General features: G+C 44.1%; 1 protein-coding gene across 1 annotated transcript in view; it reads right to left on the bottom strand.

Annotated features, from left to right (window-relative positions):
- Crkl (CRK like proto-oncogene, adaptor protein) overlaps window positions 1-19305 on the bottom strand; it is a 40784-nt gene that overhangs the window by 7197 nt on the left and 14282 nt on the right. Inside the window, exon 2 of the mRNA XM_052740025.1 lies at window positions 12515-12980. Within this exon, the coding sequence (XP_052595985.1) occupies window positions 12515-12980 (466 nt within the window). The remainder of the gene's footprint in view (window positions 1-12514; window positions 12981-19305) is intronic.

The following is a 19305-nucleotide window of genomic DNA, read 5'->3' as shown; positions in this document are numbered from 1 at the left end:
AAGTAAATAAATATTAAAAAACCAACCTAACAACAGTTCACACACACACACACACACACACACACACACACACACACACACACACACACACAAAGTACTGAGTCAACAACACAGAACGAAAACAAGCCACTGCTTCTGCTGAAGGAGTGTGGACCTACTCAGACGGTCAGCGCAGGCTAGACGGAGTCTGGGAGCAGCACCGACCTCGTCCTTCCTGTGACTACAAGCAGCGCCATCCGCCCTGCCAAGCAGGCACTCTATTACAGAGCTAGAGACACATCACCCTTACTGTACTAATATTAATTTTTATTGTTTTAATTGTGTGTATATGTGGGTGTGTGCATGTGAATATGGGTGCTTACAGAGCTCGCTCAGGGGTGTCAGATCCTCCTGGAGATGACAAGCACCTGACATGGGGTCCTCTACAAAAGCAGTAAGCACTCTTAACCACAAAGACTTGAATAGATACTACTCCACAGAAAATACAAAGAGTCAGTATGTAATGAAAATATGCTCAGTAAGGAAAATATCAAAGCCACGAGGGGCTAGCAAGTGACTTGGTGGGTAAGGTACTGCCGGTGCAAGCCTGGGGGCCTGATTCAACCTTCAGAACCCACGAAAAGGTAGAAGGAGAGAACTGACTCTACAAAGTTGTCCCGACTGCCACAAGTACATGGTGGCATGTATGTGCCTACCATTCATCACGCACGCACATACCGACCACAATAAAGCCAGGTATGGTGGTCTTCGAGCACTACCCCAGCACACAGGAGGCCAAGGTAGAAGGATAGTCCAGTCTAATGTCAGCCTGGGCTATGAATGAATGTGAGACTACCTTTAAAAAAAAAGAAGTCTCAGGGCTCTGCTGTAAGACTGTAAGACCGTCTGAAAATTACCAAATCAATTTCAGAGTATTCTCATCCTATTTATATACTAAGAAAAACCACCTCCCCCTTTTGGCATATATGTCAAGGTACATGTGTGTTACACGTATATACGCATGGAGGCCTGAGGCCAACCTTGGGTGTCATTCCTCAGGAGCCATCTACTTTCATTTTTGGGATGGTGTTTCTCCTTGGGACCTAAGGTCACCAATGAGGCTAGGCCAGCTGGTAGGTGAGCCACGGGTACCAAGTATTTCCTTCTCCCTAGCACTGTGATTATAAATGTATGCACCATTCCCGGCTGTTCCCATGGGCTCTGAGGAGCAAACCCAAGTCCTCATGCTAGTGTGGCAAGTGCTTTATGGATGAGCTATCTCCCTAGGCAAACAAAGTCCTCTGAAGAACAGTGCATTCTGATTTATAAGCAATGACACTATGATTTGCCAAAAGAAAAAATGTTTTTATAAAAAATGTGAGAAGCAGAGGCAGGCAGATCTCTAAGAATTCCAGGCTAACCAGGGCTGCATGGTGAGCCCCTGTTGAGAACCTGGGACAGCAAGATGGCTCAGCAGATAAAGGTGCTTGCCTGACAGTTGAGCCCCATCCCCAGGACCCACTTGGTATAAGGAAGAACACGGACTCCCTCAAGTTGTTCTTAGGCACACAAATCAATACATGTAATAAAAAGAGCGAAGCACTTCCCCCTGAACGATTCCCTGACTTTAGCATCTGAAGGATTTCCTAAAGCTATCTTTTAGCGGAGTAATGAGTATGCTGATCCATCCCTAGAATTCTAGCCCCTGAGAAGCTAATGCAGCAGGAGGATTGTTTATCTTGAGACCATCCTGGGCTCTAGCATGAGCCTGTACTGACAGACACATCTATTCTTTTGGCAGCTGGGTATCACAATATTTATGTAGCCCAGAGTGGTCTGGAATTTACCATGTAACCCAGGCTAGCCTTGAACTTAATCCTCCTGCTTCAGCCTCCAGAAGAAAGTGACTATAGGTGTATATCAATGTCCAGAGAACATTCTTGCCTTGGACATGGTGTTGTGATCATGGGGGGGAAAAAGCATCTTTGGCAGTAAAGAAATAGAAAAAAATGAAAATTTCTAAAAATTAACACTCAAGACAGAAGTGTAAGACAGGTACCTGTGCGAATAGCTTCTATACTAGGGCTCAAAACCAGCCTGGGCAACACAGCAAGACCTACTTCAAGAACAAGTAAGAGTTCGAGTCTGCTCAGTCCCCATGGAAAATCCAAAGGGGATTCCACCGGCCCTGGACTCTCAGGCTCTTAAGAAGGTGAGCACTAGCCTGCGGGTACTGCAGTAGGGAAAAGCTTCCCGCTCCTGGAATGTGATGGGAGGAGGGAAAGCAGCCTTGTATCAGTAAGTTGTGACCTCATGTGGCTCTCCAGGGCTGAGTCAGGTGCTTCATGACGAACACAATGGAGGACCAATACAATGTGGCTATAAACTACAGGTCACTCCCCATTGGATGATGCTCTGAGACTGAAAATATAACCAGTGCTACTGTGAGAAATGGTTTTCTTTCATCAGATCGTTGGCCACCAAGGGCCAATAATCTCGCCACCTTGTATAATTTGTATGCACATCTTTGAATCTCAACCCTTCCCCAATCTGGTAACACCTCCTCCCAGAACGTGGCCTATCGTAGCTGACTCCTTCCCCCTCTCCTCTGTCCGGTTCTTTTTAAAGTAGCCAAGTGCAAAAGACCATGACAGACCCCAGCCAATGGGGAAAACAGTTACCATCTGTGTTAAATAAAAACCAAGTGAACGTCCTGCCCCAGCTGCGTGCTAGCCAGGACTGGGTTCTAGCCCACCCTATATACAAAAAGAGCTGCCGTGCTGAGCGGCTTCTGCTTTGTGTGTGTTCCTTTGTGGGACACTGAGATTATTCCAGGACACTGAAACTTCATTATGCTTGGCACGCTGCTTCATCTCAGCAAGCAAAAGCAGTGAAGAGACTGTTATTGTAAGCTACACATGGTGCACAGTGCTGTGAAGCAGGGGAACCCCTCCAAGTGTAAGGCACTACTGGAAGGGAAGGACACACAAACACACGCTTAGTGAACTCAGGGTTTCCTAGCTATATAGCAATATCCTGTCTAGAACAAACAAAACAAAACAAAGCCAGAACACTGTTATTGTGAGTTTAATTCTAACCAATGAAAGAAAACCAACCGATGAAACAGAATTCTGAGAATCCCACCAGTCACTGAGGAAGCTAATTCAAACGGCTCAGAGAAGAGGCATAACCTGAACAGTAGGGTCAGAAAGAAACCAAAGAGAGGGCTCAGCGGTTAAGAGCATGTGCTGCTCTCCAGAGGACTGAGCTCAGTTCACACCACTGGGCAGCTCCAACTGCCTGGAGCTCCACTTCTAGGGGATCTGACACTCTCTTCTGAGGACACCTGCACACATATGGTTCAAATACACACTCAAGCATATACACATACACATAAAATAAATTATTAAACCTTCAAGGGGATGGTGGTGGCAAAGGAATTCAAAAAGAAATTCCAATATAATCATGTATGACCGCTAGTGGGAATAAAGAACAATTTTTATTTTATCTTAAGGATGCTAGTGAGCTCAAAGATCACCAGAGTCATACACCTGGAATATCGGTGGATTCCTATAATCCCATCACTTGGTAGGTAGAGGCAGAAGCATCAAAAATTCCAGGTCTACACCACAGTTATACAATGAATGCAAGGCCAGCTGGGCTACATGAGATCCTGTCTCAAAAATAAATAAAACAGTAATAAAAAAAAAAGTGAGCTGGAGACATAGATCAGTGGTTAAGAGCATTGACTGCTGTTCCAGAGGACCCGGGTTCGATTCTCAGCAACCACATGCACTTTACAACCATCTGTAACGCCAGTTCCAGATCTGACACCTTCTGGCTTCCTCAGGTACCAGGTACACATGTGGTGCACGGACATACATGCAGGCAAAACACAAATACACATAAAACAAGTAAAAATTTTAAAGAGAACAGGCATCAAAGATAAAAGGTGTTCTTAAGCTAGTAAGGGTGGACTGAAGACTTAAGTACTGGCCAAGCACGTGGCAAGCTGAGTAAGAGTTCAAGACTGTTCTGTCACAGAGAACGCACACCAGAAGACAGTGGTATACTAAGTACGGTCCAGTCACTTGGTATGTGTAAAACAGGGAAGATGGTGAATTCTATAGGTGAGCTGGAAACCAAACCTGGACAAAGTGCCAGAAAAGATCAGCAAACAGAAGATAGCAGGCAAGACGTTGCACAGAAGACTTTAGTAAAAAGATCGAAACGTTTCTTTCTCAAATCGTTTTTGTGAGGATGGTACAGGGTGTTTGTGTGGCATGCACAAAGCCCTGGGTTTGATTCTTAGTACCATATACACCAGGTGTGCTGGCTAGTTTTTATGTCAACTTGACAAAAGCTAGAGTCATCAGAGAAGGAGCCTCAATTAAGAAAATGTCTCCAAAAGACTGGGCTGTGGGCCAGCCTGTAGGACATTTTCTTAATTAGTGATTGACTGATATGGGAGGGCCTAGCCCATTGTGGGTAGTGCTATGCCTAAGCTAGAGGTCTTGGATTCTGTAAGAAAGCAAGCCACGTGGAGCAAGCAGGTAAGCAGCACTCTTCCATGGTCTCTGAATCAGCTCTTGTACCTCCAGGTTCCTCCCACAAGTTCCTGCCCTGACTGCTTTCAACGACCAACAGTGATGTGTAAGTCAAATGACCACCCATCCACGCTGCTTTTCATCATGGTGTTTCATCTTAGCAAGAGACAAAGGTCAATGCCTGGAGTCCCAGCATGTGGGAAGTGGAAGCAGGAGGATCAGAAGTTCAGAGACATCCTCAACTGTATAGCAAGTTCAAGGTCACAGAGGTCCTGCATTAACAAAACAAAATAGACCAATCTTTCTGTGAAATGGTTAGCCAGAAACAGGAGAGTAATCAAGGTGCTGGATGCCTAATCAGTTACCAAGGATTCAGAAGACAGCTTTAACAAGATAAAACAAAAAATTCAAGAGGAACAAGTAGAGTCCCTGGAGCTGGGTGTGGTGTGCACCTGTAGTCCTAATGACTTGGAGGTTAAGACAAAGGATAGCTTGAGCTCAGGATTTTCTTCTTCTTTTCTTATTTTACATGCAGTGGTGTTCTGCCTTCATGTATGTCTGTGTAAGGGTGTCAGATCCCCTGGAACAGGAGTTACAGACAGTTGTCAGTGGCCATGTGGATGCTGAGAATTAAACCTGGGTCCTCTCGAAGAGCAGCCAGTGCTCTTAACCACTGAGCCGTCTCTCCAGTCCAAACCCAGGATTTCAAGACCAGACTGGGCAGCATGAGGACCCATCTCCCAAACAAAACAAAACATGAGGCTACATAAGCACAGGAAGGGGACAGATAAAATGAATGGTTCTGACAGTCAGAATGCAAGAACTTGTTAACTAACAGCCTAGAACTAACTCACCCTGTAAACTGTTCTGTAAGTTCTACAAAGAAAGAAGCCTTTGGTTTTGTTCACTACAGTATCCCAAGTTCCTGTCTGTTATCATTGAAAGAGTTAATCTGCTGAAGGAGTGGACATGTTTATAGTATCCAAGTCAAGACAATGTACAAGGTCAGAATACCCTGGAGAAGGCTGGACTTAGCGCTAAGCAATCATCACAACTCAATTTCTCCTTGATTTTTACCAAATCTGCTCTGAATCACTTTAGGTCTTACTTGAAGTTTGTGACTTGGATACATGGAACACATTACAGATTGTTTTCTCCTGACTGATTCCTGTAGAACACCAGAAGTAACAATCTGTTGTGCGTGTTGAGTGGGAGGGGGATGTCAGGGGACAATCCTGGGTACCATTCTTCAGGCATTTTCACCTTTATGTGAGACAGGGTCTCTCATGGGCTAGACTAGCTAGCTCGTGAGCTCCCAAGGATCCTTCTGTCTTTGCCTCTTGTCTTCCATCACTAGGACTACAGGCACACACTCCACTCCAGCTTTTGATGCGGACTCTAGGGATCAGACTCAGGCTTTACCACTGCAAAGCAAGCATTTCACTATCACTTCAACCCTGTTTCTTCTCTTTCTTTTATTTTTATTTTTCAAGATACAGTTTCTCTGTGCAGCAGCTGTGGCTGACCTGGAACTCACAGAAATCCACCAGCCTCTGCTTCCTGAGTGCTGGTATTAAAGGTGTGTGCACCACCACTACCCGGCTTCAACCCTGTTTCTTTTCTTTTCTTTCTTTCTTCCTTCCTTCCTTCTTTTTTTTTTTCCGAAACAGGGTTTCTCTGTGTAACTTTGCGCCTTTCCTGGATCTCACTCTGTAGACCAGGCTGACCTCAAACTCAAAAAGTGCTGGGATTAAAGGCGTGCGCCGCCGCCGCTGCCACCACCACCCGGCCTCAACCCTGTTTCTTAACCTCTGTCATACAGGAAACTGTGACTGAAACTCCATTTAGATACAAACTCAACACAGAAAACACCCACTAATTAAGTGTGTGTACTCAAGACAAGTAATATTCACAGTGCTAAGAAATTCTCTGCCCACTGTCTCCGACCACTTTCTAAGGTAGGGTCTATTCATATAACCCAGATGATCTTGAACTCTTGATGCTCCTGTCTCCACCTCCAAGCGCTGGGACGGCAGGTGTACACCTGGCTCTTCCCTTTCTTTTTAGTAATAAAGGCATACTAGAATATGAGTGAGAGTCTCTTTAGAAGGAAATAAAGCATTTTCTGTGCAATTTAAAATCACTAAGGAGCCGGGCGGTGGTGGCGCACGCCTTTAATCCCAGCACTCGGGAGGCAGAGGCCGGCGGATCTCTGTGAGTTCGAGGCCAGCCTGGGCTACCAAGTGAGTTCCAGGAAAGGCGCAAAGCTACACAGAGAAACCCTGTCTCGAAAAACCAAATAAATAAATAAATAAATAAATAAATAAATAAATAAATAAATAAATAAATAAATAAATAAATAAATAAAATAAAATCACTAAGGAGACAATCCCTAAAACCAGTTCTGAGAAACTGGTTGTTTCAAATTAAAGCCATGCCAAGAAAAATGTCACTCTCATCAGGTCTTTACAATATGTGAACACCTGCCCCCTGCTTTCTTTTGCCACTCTGGCCCTTCACCCAACCTGCTCTCTAAGTTCATCTACTGGCAGCTGCTCTGTGTTTCAAGGCCCTCCTCTGCCTTCCCTGGTTTAAGCAGCTAGCTGTCTTCATCTTTCAATCAAGGGCTACCTCCTCCAGGAAGCCTTTCCAGACCACCTATGCCTATGCCTTCTGCCCTAGTCTCCCTGTCTTCACACTGGTGAGCTCCTTGGTGCGGCATCGCCACCCTAGTTGGTTATATAATGGACAGCTGATGGACAAATGCCAACTTGTAGAAGTAACCAATCGTCTTATTAAATAAGAAACACAGAGCCAATACAGAGACAAAAGCCAAGAGGTCAGAGCAATAGCTAAGAGCTAAAAACCTTACCCTTCACTGTCGCGGTGGTCCTACCTCTCCGAAAGAGACCTACTTTTTGTGTTTTTGTTTTTATACAGACTTTCTGTTTTGTCTTTTCATTGGTTGGAAGCCCAACCACATGACCTCAACTCTTGCATGCATGTTGCTTAGAGAACTTAAGTAATTTGCCCACAACTATACCTATAAAAACCAGGATGTAAAACAGGCCCACACTACTTCCCCGTCTTGTTTCTCAGCTAAGGAACTTGGACAAGCACTCTGTAACAACAGCACTCTTGCTCCAACTATTATCTTCTGCTTAGAGATCTTTTAGAGGGCTCAGCAGAACGCTATCATGTCAGGCTGCTCACAACTGCCTGAAACTCCAGTGCCAGGGGATCTGACACCCTCTTCTGGCCTTTGGGCATACTACACTCATACGCACAAACCCACATACAAGACCTTTTGGAAAGGGCAGGCTAGATTGTGTGCGTCAGTGGGAGAACTTTGCTGTGGCATATGATGGCTTCACAGCACCCTCTGTGGCCCCACTCAGGAGATAGACAGAGAACCCCGTTGTCGTCTTCCCTTTCCTTTCTTTCATACCGGAGACTCAAACCACCACTCGATGACATCCCAACCTTGTTTCTTGTTTTAAACTTTTTGGGACAAGGTCTCACCGAGTTGCTCAGGATGGCCTTAACCTTTTTATCATCCTGCTTCAGCCCCTCATATAGCTGGATTACAGGCCTGCATCAACAGACCTGGCTAGCTCTGCCGTCAAAGAGTGAGGACACACATCTACATTTCTCTTACACATGCCACAAATCAAATCACTACTTGAGAAGAGGAAAATAGCTAACATTTTTTAAACTGCAGGGAATCTTTCAAAAGTCAACTTCTTTATTTAAACTTTGTAGTGCTGGAAATCAAACTGAGGGCTGATCTACATTCCCACACTCATCATATATTATTTTTATGGGGGAAAACAAAACAAAAATTTATGAAATAGTTCAGGGAATACTGCTCACCAACGGCATCATTCTTCTCCTTGATACTACCTAAGGGAATAAGGAAGTTCCAGTTATGGGCACATGTTGCCCTACTTTTCTCAGTGTTCCTCAACTTAATTTTAACACTTTCACTAATAACCTAGTTGCAACAGTCCCAAGAGAACTGGTTTTTAACAAGATCAGACAGGCATTACTATCCTAATAGTTTTAGTATACAGCACAAGCAGAGGAACAGTTTGACAGGAAGCATCCTCAGTGGAGCAGTAAAGGACTTCCGGGGTTCTGCTAACATGCTCTTGCCGGGAAGCGCCAAATAAAGCCTGTAATGATGAAGGTTTGATGACAGTTGGGTCAGCGTTGTGAGAAATGGGGTTTGAGAGGCTAGGGGAGCTGTGTAACACCAAATACGTGTCATCTTAAAATACACAGCAGTAGTCTGGTTCTCCCACTCACAAAGCTCTAGGCCATCCTTCTACAACACCACGAACCTACTCTGCACATGCCAAGGAATGCACCCACACAGCAGACATCATCTAAAACAGTCTCTAAAAATCAAAGATCAAGCTAGGCATGGCTAGTGTATTCTCATAATCTTAGCATTAAAGGATGCTGAGGCAGAAGGACAGTCAACAGAGTTCGAGGCCAGCCTGAGATGCACAGTGAAATCCTGTCTAGAACACACACACACACACACACACACACACACACACACACAGTGAAATCCTGTCTAGAAAACACAGAGAGAGAGAGAGAGAGAGAGAGAGAGAGAGAGAGAGAGAGAGAGAGAACCAGAATCAGAGTTCAATAAATGAGTGCCTGAAAGCTTTCATCCTAACGTATCCTGAGTCCTACATCTGAGATGACAACTCTCTCAACAGGCTGAAACCCCAAGGCAAACAGGATGGTATTTCATTTTGTTTTGTTTCTCTTAGTCAGGGTCTCCTATTGTTTTTAGCCTGGCTCCTAACCCTGCCTCTACCTCTCCAGTACTGGGATCGCAAGTATGTGCTACCACACCCAGAACCAAGTTGGAAGGTATTAACAGCCCAAAGCATCCACGGGTGAGGTGTGAACCAGTCAAGAGGAGTATATGGAGGATGGAGAGATGGCACTCTTCTAGAGGACCAGCGTTGAGTTCTTAGCGCCTACATGGTGGCTCACAATCACCTATAACTCTAATTCCAGGGGATTCAACACCTTCTTCTGGCTTCTGAGGGCACTTACATGGTGCACAGACATATGTAAAGGAGACATATAGGCAAAATAGCATACATATAAAATACTAAAATAATATAAATAGAGCCAGGTGTGGTAGCACACATCTTTAATCTCACTCAGCACTTGGGCAGCAAAGGCAGGGGGGATATCTTGGAGTTCAGTCTGGTCTATGTAACAAGTTCCAGGACAGGCAGAGCTACATAATGAGATCCCATCTCTAATAAGTAAGAGGTGAGGTGTGCATGTGTGAGTGAGTGAGTGAGTGAGTGAGTGAAGTGAGTGAGAGAGAAGAGAAGAGAAGAGAAGAGAAGAGAGAAGAGAAGAGAAGAGAGAGAAAAAAGGGAGAGGGAGGGAAAAGGGAGAAAGCACACTTGTTTCATGGTAGTAGAAGTCTGATCAGCCAATTAGACTTCAAACCCCCCATTCCTCCTGCCTCAGCCTCTTGAGTGAGTGCTGGGATTACAAGCAAGTGCCACCTTGCCTGGCCCTTACTCTGGTTTCTTTCCAACTGGATCCCTCCTCAATCCTGGTCCCTGATGTAAGCTGCAGGTACTCACTCTTCCTTCCGGCCAAAAGAAGAGATACATAAGTCACTGACCCTGAAACACATTTTCAAGTGTAACTCACTTAGATATTATTCCTGGTCCAAAGACAACTGGATAATTAGTAGAAAGTTACATATAAATTATAGTTAATTAAAAAATAATTTAACATTTATTTTACTTATGGATGTGTATATGTAGGTACCTGAAGAAGCCAGAGACACTGGATCCCCCTGAAGCTGGAATTACAAACCACTGTGAGCTGCCCAATGTGGATGCTAAGAACTTAATTCCAGTACCCTACAAGACCAATATGGGCTTTTAAGTGCTGAACAATCTCTCTAACCCTATAGCTAATTTTTATTTGTATTCACAATATATGTGCTATCTATATGCAGATATAGGAGAAACAAGGACTGAAGCTACCCCAGGCAGTGGTGGTGCACATCTTTAATCCCAGCACTTGGGAGGCAGAGGCAGGTATTAATTAGATCTCAGTGAGTTCAAGACCAGCCTGGTCTCCCACAGCCAGTTCCAAGACAGCCAGGGCTATACAAAGAAACTGTCTTGAAAAACAACAGGGGATTGGGAAGAGGGAAGAGGGGGGATCTGTGGTTGGTATGTAAAGTGAATAGAAAATTTCTTAGGAAAAACAACAACAAAAGAACTGAAGGCCAGCCTCAACTCTAGGCACTGTGGGTTACACTGTTCTCAAAGCAGTCAGTTCCATTCCATTACTCCATTTCCTGTAGGACACCTGGGCTTTCTCTCAACTCTCTCTTATTCTGGGTAAATACACAAAAATAGGCAATGACCTTCACGTTAGTTTTTCTAACACATGCAATGTGGTAACACGAGACAAGAAACAACTATAATCCCAGTGACACTGACACAGCACTTTGTGGTTTGCAAAGCGTTTTCACAAATACCATGTTACTGGGTTTCAAAACAGCGTACTGAGGATGGTATAACAGAGCTATTTGCATTTTACAGAGGACAGAGCTGAAAGAGTAGAGGTTTGTGGTACACAATTCCACATTATCAAATCCTATTCAGAAATTACCTCACTGTATGCACTTTATATCTTAGTAAAAAAAAAATTAACCAAAATATATTCTAGCCTAGGCTCACCATGGGATTAGTGTTCAGAGGTAGGAGGACTGTCCAATGTTTGAGGATAACCTGGTCTACATAACTACAGGCTACCCAAGGCTAGGACAGCGGCTCAGCTGGTAAAGTGCTTACTTGTCTTGCAAGCATGAGGATCTGAGTTTGATTTCCAGAACCCACATAAAAAAGCTGGGTATGGTGATGACGCACTGAATTCTAGCACAGAGGAGGCAGAAAACAGGTAAATTCCGGTCTCACTGGCCAGCCAGTCTAGCCTAATTGGGGGGTTCAGCCAGTGAGAGACTTTTTCTCAAAAAACAAGATGGCTGAGGACAGCAAACGAAGCTGTCTTCACACCTGTGTACACACATACATGTACACCCTTACACGTATGTGCAAAGGCAAAAGACCCCTAAGCCCATCTATTTTTTTCCTAAGAGAGGTGGCATGCTTGTAATCCAGCACTTGGAAAGCAGAGATGGGAAGATCTGGGGTATTGCTTAGCCTCAGCTATGTAAGACTATCTTAAAACAAAATAGAACAAGCCAGGCGTGGTAGTGTATGCCTTTAATCCCAGCACTTAAACAAGCAAAAAAGAAATACTAAGCAATATATGTTTGCCCAAGAAATGTTCCTCGAAATTCCATTTCTAAGTCAGACAGTGGTGGCACACACCTTTAATCCCAGCGCTTGGGAGACAGAGGCAGGCAGATCTCCTGAGTTTGAGGCCAGCCTGGTCTACAGAGCAAGTTCCAGGACTGCCAGGACTACACAGAGAAACCCTGTCCCCCAAAAAACAAATGACAGTGACAGTGACAGTTCAAGTTCTACTTCATACTATTATGATTTACAGAATCTGTAACAATCAAGGGCCAATATATTTTAAACTCATTTCTCTACCTAGCTAAATTTTAAGACATTTTATTTGTATTGCTCCTTAATTACAATGTGGGAGATATGGATTTATAAAAGTATTACTGTACCTGTGAATGCTAATTTTGCTCATAGGCAATGGGTCTTTCTAATTATCATTTTCCCTGCTGGAAAGAAAACCAACTACCTATGAGGCTTTGGGAGCAGAAAAGAGAACAAGCAGGCTGGGCACCTGGACTGAAATGATGACTAGGAAAGGACAGGACATTAATAGTGCATCCTCTGAAACCCCTGTCTAATTCCCAAGAACATAAGTAACTTTAAATGGATCGTTAACTTCAAATTAAAAACGAAAACCCATGCTCAAAGGCCAGTCTTGATAAGGTTTACCTCCAATGCCAATGCGGTCTTGTCATAAGCACACGGTACTCTCTTCTGGATTGCTTTTGCAAAGACAGGTCCATTCTGTGTGGATGGCAAAGGGTTGATCGCTGCCCCAGGAGTACTGGCAACTGTAGGTAGAGGAGTTGTGGTCTGAGGTTGAGCGTATGCGTGAGCAGGTTCTGGGATGCCATAACTGTTAGAATTCCTATTTCCATGTTTTCCATGCGGTGAGGACCTCACAAGCTTTTCAACGTAAGGGACAGGAATCATTCCAACCCGGCCATCCTTGTTCCGGGCACTCCACCACTGTTCTTCAGGCTTTTCTATTATCACTAGAATCTCACCCTTTTTAAAGGGTAGGTCTTCAGCATCGTTCCCAGGAAAGTCATACAGAGTCCGCACATACTCCACATTTTCTTCTGCTGCAGACAAGTTGGGCGCTGAGACAGAACCCATGGGTGGACTTGGATACCTTAAGAGAGAAACAGAATTATTCTGAAGAAAAATCTTATCTTATTCTATATTGGTATCTGCCCAAACTCTACTAACCACCCTTCTCTATCCACCTTCACTGTACTCTCAATAATTAAGAATGTTTGGTCACTGTACACTCTGGTTGTACTTTCTGTACTTTAAATAGACTTTGTGTCATGTGTGCACATGGACACATGCACCATCACCCCCAATGTGTTTCAAGAAGGTTTTGTTTTCAGATAACGGATCTGAATTTATTTAACTCTGGGTTCTGTTGAAGCCATCTTTTGTTACAACCATCACAGACACATTTTCTCACACTCTTCATCTATGGCTCACATCCTGCATAGTTACAACAGATGCAAACTATGAAAACCATGGCCAGTTAACTGGCTCAGCAGTATGTTTACTGTGCAAACCTTATAACCCAAGCTTGATCTCCAAATCAATGTAAATGCTAGAGAACCAACTCCATACAGTTATCTTCTGACCACAGACATGTCTGTACCCTCCTCCCCAGCTGATAAAACTAAAAAACAAACAAACAAAACAAAAAACAGAAAAAGAAGTCAAGTGTGTAGTAAGATTGTGTGTGTGTGTGTGTGTGTGTGTGTGTGTGTGTGTGTGTGTGTGTGTGTGACTGACTGTGGTGGCACACGCCTTTAACCCATGCCCAGGAAGGCAGAGGCAGACAGATCTCTAAGTTCCGGGCCAGTGTGACCTATAGAGCAAGTTCCAGGTCATCCAGCCAGAGCTGAACACGAGTCCTGGCTCAGAAGGGAGAGGGGTGAGAGGGAGGGAAGGGCAGTGCTTGCCTACTGTGTACAAGGCCTGGATCTGAGCTGTCTCTAACAAACGAAACCAAAATCAAACCAGATACATTCTATTTTAATCCAAGTTTTAAAAATTCAAGTTGGGTGGCGCACGCCTTTAATCCCAGCACTCGGGAGGCAGAGGCAGGCGGATCTCTGTGAGTTCGAGGCCAGCCTGGTCTACAGAGCGAGATCCAGGAAAGGCGCAAAGCTACACAGAGAAACCCTGTCTCGAAAAACAAAAAAAAAAATTCAAGTTGGACTACTCTCCAAACAGTCCTCCACAGTTCTTTTGTTTTTACCGTTTTAAGAAGTTTCACTGGAAGAACAAAACAAAGAACAACAATAAAAAGAAAGAAAAATGGGGTGGAGAGATGGTCATTACAGTGATTATGACACAAATACCTGAGTTCAAACCTCTAGTGCCTAAGTGAAAGGTCACGCATGGCCTGAAGTACCTGTAGGGTCGGCCGGCACAGGGGAGGCAAAGGCAGGGAAGTTCCGTGGCCAGCCAGCAGGCTTGGGAAGAGACCCTCTCTCAAAAAGGAAGGTAGAGGGCCCAGGGAAGTTACCCAATGGGGAAAGGTGTTGGCTCTGCAAGCTTGCCGCTCTGAGTTTAATCTGCAAGAGCCTTGTGAAAACCTGGATGTGGTGGCACCTGTAACCCCAGCACTCCTAGAATGAGATGAGAGCCAAGGCAAGAGTCACCTAGAAGCTTGAGGGCTAGCTAGTCTGGAATATTCTCTGAAACAGCAGAAACAAGAGATCCTGAGTGAATCCTGAAGGCTACCATTGACTTCACATGTGTGCTGTGGCAATGTGCCCCAACCCTTGCAAAATAAGTAAGTTAAAACAAAAGGTGGAAAGTGATTTTTTAAAAAACATTTCATCATTTGCATGGGTGTTTTTGTCTGCATGTATGTCTGTATACCATGTGTGTGCTGTGTTGTGACACAGACGTCAGATTCCCCGAAACTGGAGTTACAGACTGTTTTGAGACACTATGTGGGTGCTGAGACTCAAACCTGGGTCCTCATAACTGCTGAGACACTGTAGTGATTTAAATGAGAATGGCCCCTACAGGCTCATGTGTTTGAATACTCCAGTTGGTGGAACCTTTTGGGAAGGATCAGGAGGTGTGGCCTTGCTAGGAAAGATTTGTCGCTGGGGGAGGGCTTTGGTATTTCCAAAGACCCATGCCATTCCAGTCATCTCTCTCTCCCTCTGGCTTGTGCCTGTGATTCAGAATATAAGCTGCTGCCATGCTCCCGCCACAATGGCCATGGACTTTAGTCCTGTGAAACCACGAGCCCCAATACACATTTTCTTCTCTAAGTTCCCTTTGCCAAGTGTCTTATCACTGCATAGAAAATTAACCAAGACAGCCACCTCTTCAGCCCTGAAGAGCAATGTCTGAGGAACACACTCACTGTCAACCTTTCGCCCTCACATGCAAGCATACACACATACTTGCACCCATCCACATGCACACATATGAACACATACCCAAGCAAAGGGCTTACATGCTTGCCAATTTTTTGTTTGTTTGGTTGGTTTGGTTTTTCGAGATAGGGTTTCTCTGTGTTGTTTTGGTGCCTGTCCTGGATCTTGCTCTGTAGACCAGGCTGGCCTTGAACTCACAGAGATCCGCCTGCCTCTGCCTCCCGAGTGCTGGGATTAAAGGCATGTGCCACCATCACTCAGCACTTGCCAAATTTTTAAAGAATCCCAAATTCTATCTTCAACAAGAATTATCATCTAACCATTAAAATAAAAGTTGTACTGCAAAATTCACAACCATCAGCTCACTACCACTTTGCTTACAGAGTCAACATGTATTTGCCATGGAGAATGCACATCCAGAGTCCCAGCTGGGAGTGTAGCTCAGTCACGTGGCAACACAAAGCTCTGGGTTCTCTCCCCAGCACCAGTTAGGGAAAACAAACGGGTTTGAGAAGCATAATATCTGCTCTTCAGTAACAGCTTATGAAAAACTAGTACAGAAGTCTCTCTTCACCCAGGAAACATTCCGAAAACATGCCAATGTGCCAAATCTGGGGAGAAACCGCTTACCACTCACTACCTTTCCCAATTTTTCCTCAAGCACAGAATCTACCCGATTGAAAAGAATCTCAGTTTTAATCAGGGTCTACACCTCCTTAGGATATGGCATTTACTGGTTTAATCATTCATATTATTCTAATTTATTTTATCTTCACTTATCTAATGCTCATTTTCTTTCTTTCCTCTGATTAGTGACCTAAGTAATATTCCCTAGAGCTACCCTGACATGTTTTATGTTGTTTACTTAGAGTGTATTTTGCTGTGCTCACACATTCCTGGAAGTGCACATGGAGGTCAAAGGACAACTTGCAGGAGTCAGTTCTCCCCATTCTACCAGTAGATTCAACTCAGCTTGTCAGGTTTGATGACAAGCACCTTTACCCACTGAGACATCTTGCTGGCCTTTGAAGCTTTTTGTTTTGTTTTTGAGACAGATTCTCTCTATCTGACTATCCGGAACTCACTATGTAGACCAGGCTGGCCTCAAACTCACAGAGATCCACCTGCTTCTGCCTTACCAAGTGCTGGGATTAAAAGTATGCCACCATGCCCAGACAGTTTATGGCTTTCTTCAAGTCCTGTATATACATACCTATGAGAATTTCTATACTTAATGTTAGCAAGGGTGTTTCTGTATGCTTCATGATTACCTTTCTGGCAGGATATTTTATTCTATAAGGCTACTCAACGGAGCAACCCTGGATATTAAGTGTTTTTCTAATTTTCCCCAGATCTTCTGCAAGAGCAACATGTACTCTACACTGTTGAGCTGTCTCTCTGGCTCCAAGCTTCCTCAGTGCTGTGGACCCCTTTGAGTATAGTTTTGGTTTCTTTTCGCTTTTTCTTGGTGCTAGGATCTGAACCTGTGATCTTGAGAGTGCTAGACACACACTCTTCCATTAGGTATATTTTCTCAACATTAGACTTTCTATAAATGCCCGAAATTGAAGAACTGAACTTGTTTTGTTTTTTGAGACAGCATTTCCCTGTGTAACAGCCCTGGCTGTCCTGGAACTCTTTTGTAGACCAGGCTGGTCTCGAACTCAGAGATCTGCCTGACTTTGCCTCCCAAGCGCTGGGATTAAAGGTGTGAGCCACCACCACCCGGCCAGAACTGAACTTTTTTTATGGTCCTTGGTACAGGCTATTACACTGTTTTTCAAAAGGCATCTTACATAATTGGCAAACTTATACCTTTCTAATACAAATAACTACTTAAATTTAAAAACCTAAAAAAAACCTTGTTTCTTACTTAATATCAATCCACCTAAAAATGGACAATGGGAGCAGTAAGCATAAGAAAAAGTTAATATTTATTCATGGAAAAGTTTAGCAAGCCTTTTGTTTATTTTAAAGGTTTATCTCTCATGTTTAATTATGTACATATGTGTATGGGCATGTGCACATGAATGTTAAGTGTCTGGGGAGGCTAGAAGAGGACAGATGCCCTGGGGCTTAAGTCAGTTGTGAGCTGCCTCGTGTGTCTTGGGAACCAAACTTGGGGCTTCTGAAGGAACAGCAGGCGCTTTTAACTGAGGAACCATTTCTGAAGCCTCAAGCTTTTCGTTTTTTTTTTTTTTTTTTTTTTTTTTTTGGTTTTTCGAGACAGGGTTTCTCTGTGTAGCTTTGCGCCTTTCCTGGATCTCGCGCTGTAGACCAGGCTGGCCTCGAACTCACAGAGATCCGCCTGCCTCTGCCTCCCGAGTGCTGGGATTAAAGGCGTGCGCCACCACCGCCCGGCGCTTTTCGGTTTTTTTAAATATTTATTTTATTTTATATGTATGAATATTTTGCCTGCATGTATACATGTGCACTTGCATACCTGTACTTCAGAGGTCAGAGTCTGATCCCCTGGAACTCAAGTTATGGATGATTATGAGCCACCATGCGGGTGTTGGGAATTGAACCCAGACCCTCTCCAAGAGTAACAAGTGCTCTAAAAAGCTGAGCCATCTCCCTAGCCCCAAGAACTTTCTTTTTAAAGATGGCCTTTAACTTACCATTCTCCTGCTTCCAGTTCCCATATGCTGGAACTGCAGGCATAAACCACCAAGCTTGTGGTTTGTAGTCTTGGTGACAGACTTCTGTACTAGTTTTTCATAAGCTGTTACTGAAGAGCAGATATTATGCTTCTCAAACCCGTTTGTTTTCCTTAACTGGTGCTGGGGAGAGAACCCAGAACGACAACAATCCAGAGGCACAGATTCTGACACCTACATTAAGAGCGATATACACAACAGGGTATAGATTTCCATCCAGAAAATCTACGTAAGTCCTCACTCACTGCCTCTGAGATAATTAGCTTCAGAACAAACTGTATCTTTTAGGTAAAGAATTTATGTCAATGCAATTGAGACATCCACAACAACTCCTGATAGGCAAACTCTCTTGTGTGGTATGCACACACACCTTAAAAGCATATCCCTGCTCCTATTTCAAGAACCACAGAGATTCTATTCCAAGTTTGGTGTGTACCATACGGATTTTACTTTACAGCACAGTAAGTCCTATTTCAGCTCTCATTCAAGGGTGTTTGATAGCCAAGGCTACTGAGAGAGAGCCCGTCTCAAAAATAAATGAAAAAATAAACAACATAACTCCAAACAGTTAAACACCACAGATCAAGAGGGCACCATTACACTTTCATTGTGGACCCAAAACAATAAATCCATGTACCAGATAGCCACTAACCCTAGTATGTACTAAGCATTTTAACACCAACCTTTTGTTTTTGAAAGATCCTAATTTAGAGACAGAGCTGGAATAAAACTTAGCACAAAGCATAATTATTGTGTGTCGGGGCAGGAGTTGACAGAATTCAGGAGCGTTCTACAGAAAGAGTGAATTTTGAAAAGTAATATAGTCTTTTAAATGTGACATGTCCCCCACAGGCTCACGTGTTTCAACACTTGGTCCCCAGGTGACAGCACTTTTTTGGAACTGTAAGAGGAGGAAGGGTTGCCAGCAGCACATCCTCAAGTTTGACAGCCTGGCTCCACATCCTGTCTACTCCCTGCCGCAAGCCTCTGGTACCAGGCTTCCCCGGCCGTGGTGACTGAGTCTCCTCCCTTCTCAGACTGCGAGCTGCAATGACCTGCTCCCCCTAAGCTGTTCCTTGTCGGGTTTCTAGTCACAGCAATGGAAAAGCAATGCACACAGAAGTGATGCCAAAAAGACAACAAACAAACCAACACCGGCCCTCCAAGACTGTGCTTGAGATGGGCTTAGTAGACCACAGCCCCCCAAAAGCATGGCATTGGCTCCCAAAGAACAGAAGCTCTGCTGCAGGCCTCCCAGAAGAGAGTAAACTTCTGTGAAGTACCAGGTGATACAGGCTACAAATGGTTTTTATGTTTTAATGCTAGGCATAGTGGCACTCACTAGTCTTAAAATTACTGCTTTTTATTTTGTATGCATGTATCTTTTATGTATGGTGTATACATGTGA

This window comes from Peromyscus californicus, unplaced genomic scaffold (assembly GCF_007827085.1).
Source record: "Peromyscus californicus insignis strain IS unplaced genomic scaffold, ASM782708v3 Scaffold_16__1_contigs__length_79575227, whole genome shotgun sequence".
Lineage (NCBI taxonomy): Eukaryota > Metazoa > Chordata > Mammalia > Rodentia > Cricetidae > Peromyscus > Peromyscus californicus.
The sequence above is the reverse complement of the archived record's forward strand: the minus strand, read 5'-3'. Positions and strand labels throughout refer to the sequence as shown.